Source organism: Apus apus, chromosome Z (assembly GCF_020740795.1).
Source record: "Apus apus isolate bApuApu2 chromosome Z, bApuApu2.pri.cur, whole genome shotgun sequence".
NCBI lineage: Eukaryota > Metazoa > Chordata > Aves > Apodiformes > Apodidae > Apus > Apus apus.
Window position 1 is genome coordinate 33,414,233 of NC_067312.1, and position 15,414 is coordinate 33,429,646.

The 15,414-nt window shown below is 37.9% G+C and overlaps 1 protein-coding gene across 11 annotated transcripts in view; it reads right to left on the reverse strand.

Annotated features, from left to right (window-relative positions):
- MPDZ (multiple PDZ domain crumbs cell polarity complex component) overlaps positions 1-15,414 on the reverse strand; it is a 95,734-nt gene that overhangs the window by 59,027 nt on the left and 21,293 nt on the right. For all 11 annotated transcript variants that reach the window (XM_051642125.1, XM_051642124.1, XM_051642122.1 and 8 more), the window contains exons 6-12: positions 12,787-13,000; positions 11,701-11,829; positions 10,274-10,477; positions 7,167-7,272; positions 4,679-4,767; positions 2,851-3,046; positions 1,932-2,021 (exon numbers count right to left, since the gene is read on the reverse strand). In XM_051642125.1, coding sequence (XP_051498085.1) covers positions 1,932-2,021; positions 2,851-3,046; positions 4,679-4,767; positions 7,167-7,272; positions 10,274-10,477; positions 11,701-11,829; positions 12,787-13,000 — 1,028 coding nt within the window. The remainder of the gene's footprint in view (positions 1-1,931; positions 2,022-2,850; positions 3,047-4,678; positions 4,768-7,166; positions 7,273-10,273; positions 10,478-11,700; positions 11,830-12,786; positions 13,001-15,414) is intronic.

Sequence of the window (15,414 nt, forward strand, 5' to 3'; positions counted from 1 at the left end):
ATGGACCATGCAAGACTACACAATCATTCTCATGATGCCAGAACTCTCCTAAATATGACTAAAAAGTTGACATATTTTTTCTCACCAGACTTGACAAACTTGCAAAACAGTATTAGATCCCATCTCCTCAAAACTAACTGCATTTTAAAAGACATGAAGTTTGGTCAAAAAGCTTGGTGTTAATAACTGGGAAGAAAGGACACCTATTTAAACTTGCTTGGTGTTGAAAGAGTTTAGTATAACTTTACAGGGTAATAGGCACAAAGCAAATTAAGAAGTTACTTGCATGCCTCAAGCATTTGTTAAACCAGACTGATGTGGGCCAATCAGATTGATGCAGGTGGACAGGCAAAGCACTTACAAATGTAATACTACATACTGATCCTTTGGACAAACCCTGCATTTTACAGGGAGTGCCCAAATAGTTTTCAAAGAAAATCCACAGGTTTTGTACTTTCAGAATTATGAGCACAACTGTAAAAGATTCTGAAGTTGTAGGTTCTAGAGGGTAGTGAGAGAACTCAAAACCTAGAGTGTTTTTTTTGTTGCCTTTTTTTTTTGTTAGATTCACATACATGGACACATACAATGAAAATAATAGCTAAAAAGCAGAAATTAAACTGGAAAGGAAAGCAGGAGGCAAACTAATGGTGCTGTGAAGAACACAACAACAGGTTAGGTTGCAAACTGCAGGAACTTCATTGAAAGTTTATCTGCAGGCTGACAAAACAAAGGAATGCTTTCCTCCTGCTCACTTTCCCCTCAGTCACACTGTTTAGATTCTAAGGCAGGAAACAAAAAGTGGTATTTAGATAGAACACTCAGCAAACACAGCGTTTTCACAGAACCTTACATATTCAAAGTCTATGGTCTGTGCTGTGCCTACAGTAAGTACCACAAACTCTCCAGAACTCATCAAAGGTGAAGACCACACTCTTCATTACAAGACTAAGTTCCCAACTCCCACTGACTTTTAGTAAGAATTTGAAGTGACTAATGGCCTCAGACAGTATTTTTACTCTAGTCATTGCTCAGAAACAGTACTAAAAATAAAGCCAGGTGTTGTGTGACATCCAACTATGACAATACTTTCCACAAAGCAGAGATCTTACAGTATCTGAAGAAAAGAATGAGTTATGAAAATATACATATTACAGAAGTCATATAGTTGATGTTTTTCAGTTCCCCTCTAGCTCTGGAAGCAGGAAAATGTTAGAGAACACATGAAGTGCTGTCTCAATCTGGAAAATGTAGTATCACATAGGACTTCTAAAATGCAGCACAGTGCCCTAACAGCTCAAGAGGGAAAGGAAATAAGAAATTATTAGAAAATAAAAATATCCACAAAGAGTATGGGGAATGTCAGAACAAATCAGTGCACCAGAACTAACTAAAATTTAAACACTGCTGAATCATAGAATCATAGAATGCAGGTTGGAAGGGACCTCAGGGATCATCTGGTCCAACCCTTCCAGGTGCTACTATAGCTCATGTGAGATGGCTCAGCAGAAACTGCAAGCTCAGGAATCTGTGAAAAGGAGGTTTATCAGAAGAGGTGGACATCCTGGAAATGCAGCTGGGCAGCTGCAGGCAGCTAGAAAGATAAGGCATCTTGAGGTATTAGGAATAAAAAAAGTGTAAGACTCAACTAGACTAAAAAGAGCAAAAATATAGAACTGAACTAAAAAGACAGGTGAGCATGTAGCAAAACCAGACTGCTTCGTGTGACATCTTTGATGCATAATTATTTTCATAGACATAGAACAGCCAATGACCTTACAGCACTCAGGAGTACATGTTAAATGTACAATTACTTTCTAACTGTTCCTCAGCTATGCAGCACACCAGAGATGGAAAGGCACAAACACCCGATCTTTGTGTAAATGCACTGAAGTGCATTTTCACAGAATAAAATATTAAACATTGCAAACCTGCTTCCTGTTTTGTCATGTCCTCTCCAATATTTACCACACTGGCAACGCATGGCAGTGATGAGGATTGCTGTTCTGTTTCACTATTCTCTGGAAGTAGAGAAAAGAAGCCATTTTAGCTATTTTATGAAATTTTCATCAAGCTTGAGGGAATGAAAGGATGCCATACAGACAACATTCTACTGGGACTTTCAAAACCTTGTGCAAGGTGGGGATCATGTCTCAGTTGGAGCTGCGATATGTATTGGCTGACATCAACCTATAGCACAAGTAGCTGAAAAAAATCTGATTGTACATCCAGCCTCTGTGCAGATACTCTGTTCAAACACACTGACTTTCAAAATCTGGCACAAATACTTCAAGATGTGCACAGTATAACATTAAGCTTTGCTAATCCCATCTTGTCAAGAGCAAAATTAATACTGGTCAGTGCTTCTGAACTTTGGACACACATATAGTTAATGCCCCATAAGATTATTAATAACCTCTAGTTATAGGCCACTTCTCTCATACCACAAGCTTGTGACACTGCCATGCAAGAGTCAAAGGAATGAAGACTTGCTTTTGCTCATTGTGGAGGGTATCTCTTTGCTTGTTCTTGAATGCAGCTCCCACCCTTGTGCACAAACAAAACATTCACTGCCTTCTTACCATCTGAAGATTTGCAGGATCAAAGTCTTGAAGCAATTCAGCCAGAAGTGCAATGAAGTGCAGAGCTTTCAACACTCACTTTGAAAATGCAACAAATAAAAGCACTGTGTCTAAAAAACTGATCGAACTCTATTAGACCAAATTCTCCCTTCATGTACAGCAGCTTTGCCATCAGTAATACCTACACAGAATGAATCTCACCCATTTTATTTCCAGTGAGAAGAAAAATGTTTCAAGTCAACTTTAAAGCAAAGCCAGTTTTAATTACCTTTGGCTGTGCTACTGTCCATTGTTTGGAACAGTAAGTCCTTTTCAACAGCAGCACTGAAGTCCTCCTGGGGCTCAATATGATTTTCCTGCCTAAGCCCTCTTCTGATCAAAGTGAGACGAACTGTTTGTCCTGTGTGCCGTAACACGTCAACTGCTTGCTGGTTAGTAAAACCCTGAAGATTTGTTCCATCCACCTGCAGGATTAAGCAGTTTTTCAGCCCTCAAAACACCACCCAGAAAAAAAATAATAAAAAATGTCCAGGGCAATACAATACCATGAGTTCTCAGCATCTGTTAGTCTGAGCACAGAGGAAGCTCAAGGACATGGACAAAAACCTGCACAACTTAATGACATTTGATACAGTAAATACATCCAGAGATAGGTAAAAATCCAACACCATAGCAAAGTGGAGAGAGGTACTCTGGGTGCCCACCACAATGGAGCCAGACAGATCAGCTCTGCAAGGTGGAAGAAGACACAGCAGATGCTGTGTGGGGCACGCTACACAGCCTGCCTGTTTGCTCCAGCTGTTTCCACTTCCAAGGAGAAAACACTGGGTGAATAAAACAATATAGCTGTCGCCAGGAGAGCTGAAGAAGGGAAGGTGTGAGGACACACATCCGTCTGTGGTATTAGGAAGTACTAGAGAGTAGTCATTGTGAGGCAAACAAACATATGACACAGTGAAGTCTATTACTGAATACCATGAAGTCCAATTTCCCAATCAAACACTGCTCAAGCCAGCCAGCCAGATGTTATCTCTGGTCCATCATTTTAAACAAGATTCTGGCCTATTCTGTTTTAAGCTACCGCATTATCTCATTAATCCAGCTGTTTTTTCTGGAACTCCAAGACCTTGGCATTGCTCAGTTTCATCCTCTAGTACACAACATTTTTTATTCTCCTTCTCCCTGCAAACTCCACATTAACCTATTCTTTCTCAATCTCACCCCTTTGGGCCCTTACCTTCTGAAATACTTCTAACAATACTATATTCCTTGACTCCTGTAGCTGTTTCAGTCTATCTATAGAACACATATATTCCATTATTTTAATTACACTTCCGTGAAGGATGACTCCCCGTTTCAATGATTTTGTTGCCCTTCTCTGAAATTCTTCCTACTCTGGTGCTCTTCTAAATATAAACTAAACGAAACTGAGCTGGGGTTATTTAATTTTTTCTGCTACATTTAAGCAAACCATACTTTAAAAAAATGTTTATTATTCTTTTGTCTGAGGTCACTCAAAACTTTTTCTCCTTCTGACTCTGCAGAAGCAGAAGAAATCAAACTGTGGAATAATAATTTTTGCCATTCATATTCAGCACTTAAATCATTACAAAAAACATATATACTTCGACATACAAATATGGACACACATCTGTATTTGGAGGGAGACAGTAACTTTTTCTTAGTGTTACCTTCACACAAAAACACAGTTCCTGCACTTAAGACCTGCTTTTTTGCCACAGAACTAACATCTTATGCATGAAAACGTTTTCTTCTTTCTTTAAGCATAAAAAGCTTTAATGGCATGCTTTTAACAATAATTTTGGAAACAGCTGCTTAATCTTAATCAAACTTTGAAACTTTCCCTTTCCTAAGCAGTCTCAAAGCTCCTACTGATAAGAAACACACATACAACACAATATTCTTAAGAAACACAAGTTACACACAAGTAGACAATGAGAAAGATAATTCAAAAAAGGGACTCACTATCTCAACACTAATCCTAAATGTTTCAAAGAAGTACTACATGAACATTTCTTTATCACTTAAGAACTGGAGTTTTGCAGACAAGTAATAAATTTTCTTTATTTACTTACAACTATAATTTGATCTCCCACCCGAATTCTGCCATCCTGCTCAACAGCACTGCCTTTTGTAATGCTTTTCACAAAGATACCAGAAGGTTCTGGGATGAAAAAACAGAGAAAATTAAATTACCTAATTTATTAAGAAACAATTTAGATAATGTAACAATCTCCCACTAATGCCACCAGCCAAAGAGGAAAAAAACCCCACAATCTCCAAGTAAGATAAGGAAAGAATCATCCCAAATGTATATGCTTTAAGTAAAACATATATATTATTATTTTCCTAAAGCATGAGCCTGATTGTCAGCTTGTATTGGTCCAGATTTCATTCAAAATCTTATCATTGTAAATTACCAATTCTTGTTACAGAAAAATAATTATGCTAATATATTTTAATCCAAATGTTGAAATGAACATTGACAAAAAACATACCTCTGACTCTTGGTCAAACTTAAAACTGCAGAAAATTCAATTTGGTAAATTCTGTATTTTCTATGTACTTAGCAACTGCTTAAGTAATGCATGATTGGATAACCAAATGCAGAAACATATAAGCAAGCAGGACTAGAACTTATATTTGAACCGGCTTTTAACTACAGCTGCATGTCAGTGTTTGAACTAATTTAGGGAAAAAAAAAAAAAAAAAAAAGACACAAAAGAAGAAAAAAAATCCAAATAGCAAAACCGAACCATTGTAAACAGTTACTGATTTTGAATCAGAAGGAAAAGTCACCTATATAAAACACTTACAGAAGAGACATTTTACAAAAAGAAATCTATGTCAGAAAAGAAAAAAAAACTCACTGGAATTTGAAACAACTTCAACAGCTCAGTAAACTGAAAATCTATGGAGTGCACACTTTACATAATACACATGAAATCAAGACAAATACTAGCATGAACTGGCATTAAATCAGGTCTGAGTGTCATGGGCCTGTAACACCTGTAACAGAAATCTTAACAGAATCTATTCGCTCTCAAAAAATGTTCCAACTCTGTTAAATTAATACATTCAATGGGAAGAGAATCCTCGACAAAATGAATTTTAACAGCTGTGAGGACACCCCAGTGCCTTTGCAGACCTGAAACTCATCTTTTACTGGGCCTCAATGTGACAAAAGTTAGCAGGAAGCTAACTAAGGAAGCTAAATCTATGTTTTGCTCTCATGATTATATTTAGCTTAGGAAGAGTAATACCACTAATATATTTCAGTCATGACACTGACAATTCTATTCTGGTTTTTTTGTTGTTTGTTGTGGGTTTTTTTTCTTCTTAATTTGCTGTTTTCTCTGGTTTTGTGAATAATTAAATGGATGGTTCTACTAACTTCCAAGTGTTTTAATACCCTGTAACAACTGTGTGGTAACCTGACAAGTTGCTGTTTGTTGTTTATGAAAGATTCAGCTGCTGATACTGTTGTCCAGTAGTTTTATGGCTGCTTCTCTGACAGCAAAGTTGTTCTTTACCTTAATGTTAAGCCACAAATTAAGTGAGATGCCCAGCCACCTCCTAAGGCAAGAATATTTTCTAATGCTGTTACAGGCAGCACAGTATTTTAAAATCCAAGATTGCTGATACTCCAATCAGTTAAAATTCACCCTGATGACCTATCACATTTAATCTACAATGTAATTTGTTTTTTAATGATTCAACGAGAAACAGCTAAAGTGTGAATTTACAGATTGTTAAAATTTAGTCGAGCTTTTCAAAGCCAACAAATTATGTCTAGAAACTGCCAATAACATGGGAAATATCTGTCAATATGTTTTTCTAACAATATCTACATGGGTAAAGGCAAAACTAACAGCTCTCTGAGAAGCTTTACAACTCATTCGACAACTCTCCCTTCCTAGCAGGCATTTGCTGAATGCTGCTACTGGGGCCTAGCAGAGATCTGGATCATTCTTTTGTGAAAATAGCAGTGGGAATGACAAAGGAAAAACATAACTGTACATAAACATTGATTCATCTATTTTTTTATTTATTTATATCCACTTTTTTAATTTATTGTAACAGCCCAGACATGAATAAAAATTTACTCTCCAGAAGCCACAAAAGAATTCTTGATCTGCAAGCAATACTGCACACATTGGTTACAAAATAATTAGTTTATCCTAAAACTACTAATAAAACTAATGTATTTTCTTGTAAGAACCTTTTAATATTGAAACGTAACTCAAAAAAGCTCATCCAGAAATGGCTCAATCTATTTTAGAATTATTTTGCAAAAGCACACAAGTTTCAGCCAAGAGTGAATATAAAAATGTACAACACTAGACTGAAGTGGGATTTTATAACAAAATTTGTTGCTTCTAATCTGAATGTCCTTCTCACAAAACGTAAACAATGCCTTTTTATTTACAAATTTTAAAAGTATTTAAGATGGTCAAGGGTTTTTTTAGCAAGGTTTTATCAAAACTAGAAGTAGCTCTTTGATGAACATGCACTTCAGTACACAACAGGTTGTATAGTAAACTGCAGGAGTCGTATCATTACCTGATGTTTTGTCTCCAATGTAACCAGCAATAGTTATTCCTAATCCCTGCGTGTTTTTTGTGAGTTCAACATTAAATTTCTCCCCATCTTCAACAGAAGCATCTGCCTAATAAGAAAAGTGTGATCAGAAAGAATTTTTTCTTTAAAGATCCACTGCATTCTTTGCTGTAATTACCAGGTAAAACTACACACAAATGTAAAAAAAAAATAAATACCAACTCTGCTTCTGCACTTACTTGGTACTCAGCAGAAAAACTAGGCATGGGTAACATTCCTCACTGTAAAGCAGTGCAGGTCTCATGCCCTCCACGCCACACTGTCCCTTGGACATTACCCTCTAACTTCTAAAATCATTATTTGCTGTCTAAAATTACTGGTAAAATTTCTATAAATCAAACAATTAACTTACTGTATAGTAAGCTGCACAAACCATGTTTAAACATTAAAATATGAAGCTTGCTGCCCTTCTGGGACTTCCTCTGAACCATCTTTAGACTGCTGTGTTATTTAAAAGAAGAAAAAAAAGATCTATTTTGCATTTTGTATTCTATTCTTTTTAATTCCTGTTCAATAATTAGAGCTTTTTTTTTGCCTATGCATGCCAAGTTTAAAACACAGTAAAAGCTACTTCTACGAAGGCAATTACGTTTCTTGTTTTGAAAGTCTTAAAAATTCTGTTTGGGAAAGCAGCAATTATACTTCCAGCTAGTTAAATAATGACAGTATTTGCTAACACCTATTGAATTCACCCTCTGAATTTCAATAACAAAGAAATTTTTGGGTCATCAATCTACATATTTATTATTAGTGAAAGCACAATAAATACTAAAATCCCGTTTCAACAATATTGCTTTCATATTAAAATAAACAAAAATCAACTTCTAAAATTTAATTTCAACTTTCAAGAAAGTCTTTAGAAAAAAAATTAATATTTCAGTTGTCTAAAACAGATGCCTATGCGCAACTTCCACAGCTGAAATATATCTGTATATGATTACATATACCAGGCTTCAATACAATTGTACTTATATGAAATGAATATTTATGTACGTATGTAAAATGGGAATTCATAAATATAGTACAAATCTATCAAGATCCTGCTACACTCCTACCTCATTTTCTGCATAAGAAATATCAGCTAATTTTTTTTCAAAGTGCCAATGCAGCAACCAGGCAGATACTAAAAAAACTCAGTTTGACCAACTGTGTATGTGCATGTGCCAAAAAATAAACAACTTCAGGAGACCTATGTTACTGTTCACCAAAAGAGAATTTTATTTCAGTTCTTTATCTGAACAACTCTACTCAAAACCAAAATGAATCACAAGCAAAATAAATTTCTACTGTTTTAATTACCTCTCTGCTTGTTAAAACAGGATTCTTTTGGCCCCAGATGATGTCACCAAAAAACTGCTCCAATTTCTATAACCTCATGAATTTTCAAAATGGACATGATAAGAACTGCCTGTTTTGGAAAGCCATTTTGCTCTCACAAATAGCTTTAGGAGTACCATCTTGTATTTTTCAGGAAGAAACAGACAAACCAAGCTGTTTCCATCATCATCTTCCATCCAGAACCAAAGTAATAATGTTTTGCAGCACCATTAACAGGGTGCTCCCTCCCAGAACAAAGTTTTGTGCCAGCAGAAGTAGTTTAAAAATAGCCTGCCTTCTCCCAGGAAAGATGTACCAGGGATGAGGTATTGACAAGGATGGAAAGTGAGAGGAAGGTAGCAAAAAGGTCAGATTTTGCTTCTTGGTGTCTTTGAGCTATTTCGGCAGTACTAGAAATCCTATATACCCTGGAGCAGATACAGCCTACAGCATTGCATCATACAACCTTAAAAAGCAAATACTGAAGAAATATACACAGATGAAATTAGCAAATTCAGTTTCTCTTTTCAGACTGCTGCTTTTCAGATAAAGAATACTTGGACTCCACTCCATACTGATCCCTTTATCTAAAATACAGCCAGGTTTTCATGCCTTTCAGTGCTGTAGAGACACAAAAGTAGCAGTCTGCCTCTCCTCTTAGATGTTCAGAAGACTCCATGTCACAATTAACCTTCTTTGCCTTATAGCCACAATAGGGGGGATGAATAAGTTTCTTTTCAACAGATACCACTATAACAGACAGAGGCAAAATAACAGTTATCATGCAAATATTGTAAAGGCTTTTTTATTTCCAAAGTGACCTATCTGAAATGTAACTTGCAACTGGGAAGAAAGTGGCTAGAAAAACGACAGGAAAAAGTAAAACAAACAATTTTTTGTAAAGCATAAATTCTTCTAGTTGCAGGCTCAAAACCAGCCACCTTTTTCTCTCTCATTATTCCATGTTTTCACATTTAAACGTATCTGGTCATAACTGTGTGTTATAAAGCACTACTGTTCCTGGCTCTCATGGAACCAGGCTTTGCTGTTAACATGCCAATGACCTACTTCACAGAGGTTTTTGAGCTGATAGGACCAGGTAATATTTACAGCATTCTTAAGTGGCTAACAGTTGTAGAGGAGTTTTGTTTAGACTTATGTGGGGAAGAAAAGAACAGTTTCCCACAAGGAGTAACAGCAGAGAGGGTACAACCATCAGCAGGGGAATAAAGGTAGCAGCTGTCCGACATTTTTTGGAAGATGTCTAGCAAATGAGCAGTGCCAGATGAAGTAGAGAAGAAGAAGCATCTTTGTGCTGGTTGGCATAGGGAGGAACTGTGTGGTGGATGGTTGCATTGATAAGGAATTAAGAAATGTTCCTGGAGAGGTAAAGGATTGGTGGACAGAGAAATGCTACAGAGCCAGCCTGCTTTGTCTGAAGAAAAGACTGCATGGCCTCAACTGTTCCCGACATATTACTGAACAATCACAAGCAACCCAGAACCAAAAGTTATTCACAAGTCCTAAGCCTTGGTCTAAAAAGGCTTCAAGCATATAGTTCCTTGCATTGTGGACTCATGAAGATCTCCCAGACTATCAAGTAAAAATACTGCTACTGGGAAAGAAAATCCTGGCTTTTGAGAACATAAGAATGAAAGACATTTGAATAGCAGTTAAAAGAAAAGGAAGTTTGAAGTAGAAATTTGCCATGAGTTAAGTTCACTGTTGCTTACCTGTTTCTCTGGTGTGGAGATGGGCACTGGTGTACCTGGAGGGACTGCTGGTGGAGGTGGCTCATCAATAGGACCTCTTGCAATTACCAGTTTCACTCGATTTCCACACTGCCTCAGAACTTGTGCTACCTGCTCACTGCTCATTCCAGCCAGGTCTGTATCACCAATTTTCAAGATGTGGTCTCCACTACACAATCTCCCATGCTGGACAAAGCATAATGATGAAAAAAACATCTATTTACATCCTGCCGCTTCTCTCACACACCATACAATTAGAAAAAGACCACATAGCTTCAGTCATTTCTAAGACACACGAACAAGGTGACATTTTTGGATGCCAAGTCGATATCCTAAAAACATGGAGAAGTAAAGTAGGTTGCCTAATGGTATACTAATTTTACTAGCAATTTCTCCAGAAATATCCAGGACAGCCTTTTTCAAGCAGTTAACCAAGCACAGAAAAAAACCAGGTAGTTATGATTGCTATCTACTGGTATTTAACAACTGCATGCAGACTGAAGAACTTCAGGTTTCATTTCCAAACACACTTCCAAAAGATAGTGTACAAATGTACATGCAGTTTCACACTTCTATTTTAAAACTGGCCCTCAGGATTACCCATAACATACATTTCTCCTTTACTGTGATCCAGTTATTTATATTGCTTTACACTGGTTTACTTTCCTAATGGTTTACCTATAACCAATAAAAAAGCTTCACATGAATTCAGCTCATAAAAAACGCATTAAAGAGAGAAGTCTGTAAAAGGAACCCATCTACCTGCTCAGGGAAAGAGTGTGGCAGTCAATTCTGTCCAGGCCCTTTACCAGGCCACTAGTTCTGTGGCTCGAACACTGACAAGCCTCCTTGTCTATTCAAGCCATGACCATCAACAATGTAGCCCTAGATACCTGTCCAACGGACAAGTTTTAAATGGCTTGTGATCACTACACACAATTCTGAGAGCTTCAGGCAGGAGCAGAGCCAGCGTCCTGAAGCAGACACATGAAGCCATGTGCCTGGTCCAAGTTCCAGTAAGCCTAGTGGAGAGAAACAGATGCTCTCAGCTATACAGGTAGAGCAGGTATGTGTTTGGTGTTGCTCCAACCCCTAGATTACAACCAGTATATTAATGAAAGAATTAGGAGCCTAAAGGCATCCAAACCAAACATGTGTAATATCACAGGTCTGGAAATGTGATTTAGATCCTAATCCAGCTTTTACATTCAAATGCACAGATCCCCTGCACTAAGCATGCCTTTACTGTGGATAAATTCCAACTTGCTCTTCCTGCTTTACACTTAAGAGGAAAAAAACTACTACTATTATTATTATATTAAATTATTAAAAAGTAAAGGCATTATTAAAAAGTAAAGACTAACTTCACACCTTACTGTATGGTATGCAGAAGGACAGGTCGAATTTACCTGATCAGCCACTCCTCCTGGGAGAATAGTTTTAACAATCACTCCAGTTGACTTTCCTCCGACTATACCAAATCCCAAACCTGAGCCATCGTTTACCAACTCAATGGTCTCTACATGTTGCCAGTGAACCTAAAAGGAATAAACATCAGTTTGTAAGTTATTAAAGTAAGGACATATGTATTTAAAAAAAAAAAAAAAAAAAAAAAAAAGCATGCATAGAAAAACAGAAGTTGCTGTGGCAGGTTTGAAAGGAACATTTTTTCAAACAATGGAAGCTGTTCAGAGACCACAGAGGCAATCATATGGAGAAAGGAGGGTGTCAGAGGAACACGGGAAGAGCAGAGGCCTCTTCCATGTGCCAACAGCAAAAATTAAGCCAATAATCTTTACTCCTGCACACAGAAGAATAATTCTGAAATTCCTCCACCAAAAGTTTTATGTTAGTGATTAAAAGAAACACTAAAAGTACTGCTGTTTCCAGATTGACTGCTCTGTATACTTCTGATTAGTGACACCCTTAAACAGTCACAAATGACTGAACACCAAAACCTACAGAAAATTAAGACAGGCCATTTCATCCCACAACATATTACATAAAGAAGATAAAGTGCAGTTAATATCCCCATGATTCTAAACTGTGTTCTCTACATCCAGATGTGCAAAAGCTTTCAAAAGTAAAGAAATGTAGCAGAGCTGTTTTCTGGGGGTGCTACAGTGTGTCTCTACACATGGCAGTTTGATAGGTCTCTTGTTGCTTTACTTGAGCCCCACAACTAACCGACAGCACAGAAACAGAGAAGCACCCACCCAGCTGGTGATGCAGATCAGACTGCAATGCCTCAAAAATTTCTATGTGCCCAAGCAGAAGGGAAAGAAAAAAAAAATATTCTGTTTAATGCTACCTCAAAAAAAAGCTTCATAAATTAAGGTAAACATGTTGTATTTGTACAACAAAGATAAAAGAAGAAAAACCTCAAGAACTGTGAAGGAAATTTATATATGTTACAAAAAAAATCTCAAAATGCTAGATGCAGTAAGCACATACATATCCAGAAATGAATACAAAGATGTTTGTGGTATACTCACCGGGTTGGAATGGGCTGAAACTGTGCTAGCAGCAGATGGAGACCGGGAAACTACAGGACTGATGAGCTGAGGGAAAGTGCCCCTGGCCACAACTAGCTGGACATTATCTTTCGCTTTCTGCAGGATGCTGATAGCCTGTTGATGTGTAATTGTCTGATCAAGGGCTTGTCCATTAATAGCAAGTATTTGATCTGCTTCCTTCAGCTTTCCATCTCTGTCACACAAATGTAAACAGGGAAGCGGGACAACAAAATAAACAAACAAGAAAAATCAAAGAAGTGTTGCCTCAGAAATTACAATATTTTGACAGTTTTCCAGTATTTTTAATAACCTGTTCCTTATTCCCTCCACTTTTTAATCTCTCCCTGCAGTTTTGCTGAAAGCAGCTGATGCAGCACCCTGGTGATCTCTTCCTTTGAAGCTAATCCCACTGCCACTCTCCCCAGGCTACCACCCCCTAGCTAGCTTTCTTCTCCGTGTACCCCCATCCAAGACTAAGCGTATTAGATCTCAGCTGCTCCCAACCATAGCCTGGAAACTTATTTTTATTCCTGACTTTGAGCCTCTTGCTTAACAGACCAAGTGCTCCACTTTGTTCAGTGCACCCATTCTGAATATTCATCAAGCCATGGAGTGGAACACACTTTCATCAGGATGTTACAGAAACAAATTTTATTTAGCACAAAAACAAGAAAAAAAAAGAAAAAAAAAAAAAAGAAAAAAGAAGCAGAGGCAGAGAGAAGCAGGAAGAAAATCATTAAACAGATCCCTTTTCAAGGAAGGGGAAGAAGTCCAGAACAAATTAGAAAGTAACTTCACTTTTTAACAAAAGAAGCACTACTGTAAAATTACTTACTGAGCCTTTTCCCAGACCTATTTCAAAGGAAGTGCATGAAGCCTACACAGATTAATTACTCTCTGCCTCCTCCACTGCATCTATAGCTTCTGCAACAAACCAGCAAAAACTCTGGAGTCTTGCCTTCAGCTTCCCAAAGTGGCAATGCCTTGAAAACAGAGGGCAGCAACAAAAACAAGGATCCCTATTACACCAGCTATTGTGAGTACTGTCCTGGTTTGAGCCAGGATGAAGCCACTATTCCTTTTACTGATTTTTTTTTTTCCTTCAGTAAGCTTTCTACTGATAACGCTGGAATGTTTTTATTACTGCCTGGACTCCAAGGTCACACCTTTACTCTGCTGACTCAGACACTACAGGGAGATCTATGACCCCCCCACAGGAGGCTGAATTAGACAGACAGCAAAACTGGCCAGAGATATTCCATTCCATGCATCTACATAAGCTTAGAGGAAGGTCAGAGATCACAGAAGACAACTGCCTTCCTGCTTCTTCTTCCCTTCTCTTCCATCCATGGCCGGCATCCCGGGAGGACTCCGTCCATCCATCACCATCAACCCCCAGGCTCGAGCTCTCCTGACCCTCATCACTCAGCTCTCTCTCCAGCAGCAGCTCTGGGATTTTTTGGGACTGTTCACAGCTCAAGAGATGCTGGGGGAGTTGCTGGGGGTGGGGGGAGGCGAGAGGCTTTTGCACATATCTGAACACATTTGTATATAATTGTATATATTTTCTTATATCATTAGTGTTATATCATTATATATTATATATATTATATCTTATATCATTAGTAGTATATCATGGGGCTCGATTTTAAGCCCAGATTATAACTTTTCACTAATTGGGAGTGTTCAAAATTCCATCTCTGATGGAAGGAATCCCTCAGATAGCAATGGGCAACAGTTCTGCTGAATTTCCTGATGGATTGAAAACTGAACAGATACTTTCTGCAATGAATCTACTGGACCTTTTTCCAAACATGCAATTGTACATGTGGTATGCAGCCAAGGGCATACTGCTCTTTGTAGCTGCTCTTGTGATTGTTTCATGGTTTATCAACAGAGTTGCAGCCATAATCAACAATATAATATAATATAATAATAATATAATTACCAGCCTAGTGATCCTAGGGGTTATGATACTGATCTTTATGGGGGCACTGTGTGTTAGGAAGAGGGGATCGAGAGCATTGTTGTCAATCCTGAGTCAAACTATTACAAGTTCCTACAATGCAGAAGCCCTGGTATACAACAGCATTCAGGAAGAGTGCTATTTAGCTTCAACCCATAGTATTTTGCTTGCAAATTTGAACTGGTTTTCAAAGTATTCACAAAGACCTGATGACTGCCAGGGCCTTCCTGATTTATGATCCCTGTAGCAGTTGCTGAATGTTTCTCTTCCTGACAGTGAACTGGTCAGGGTCTGAGTAAAGATATGTCTCAGCTCGTGGAGTAAGAGAAGTAAAAGGAAAGGGAAGGAAAGTAAAAGGGAACGGGAAGGGGAATTTAGGCAGATTGAAAAACACTGTAATGACACACAGCATGTCATTTTATATAACTGAATTAACTCTGTAGGCCACACTCTTCCCTCTGTTAAAAGGACAGTGTTCAGACCACAAAAAATCAGAAAATTTCTGCCTACAGTGCTGAGATGACGCAGCTGCCCCACAAAATATACAGACTACACCACAAAGCAGCTCTGGCCAGGATCTTGATCAGCAAATCCACACATAGTTATACAACCCACCACTCTGCAGTGAACCATTGCTGCTG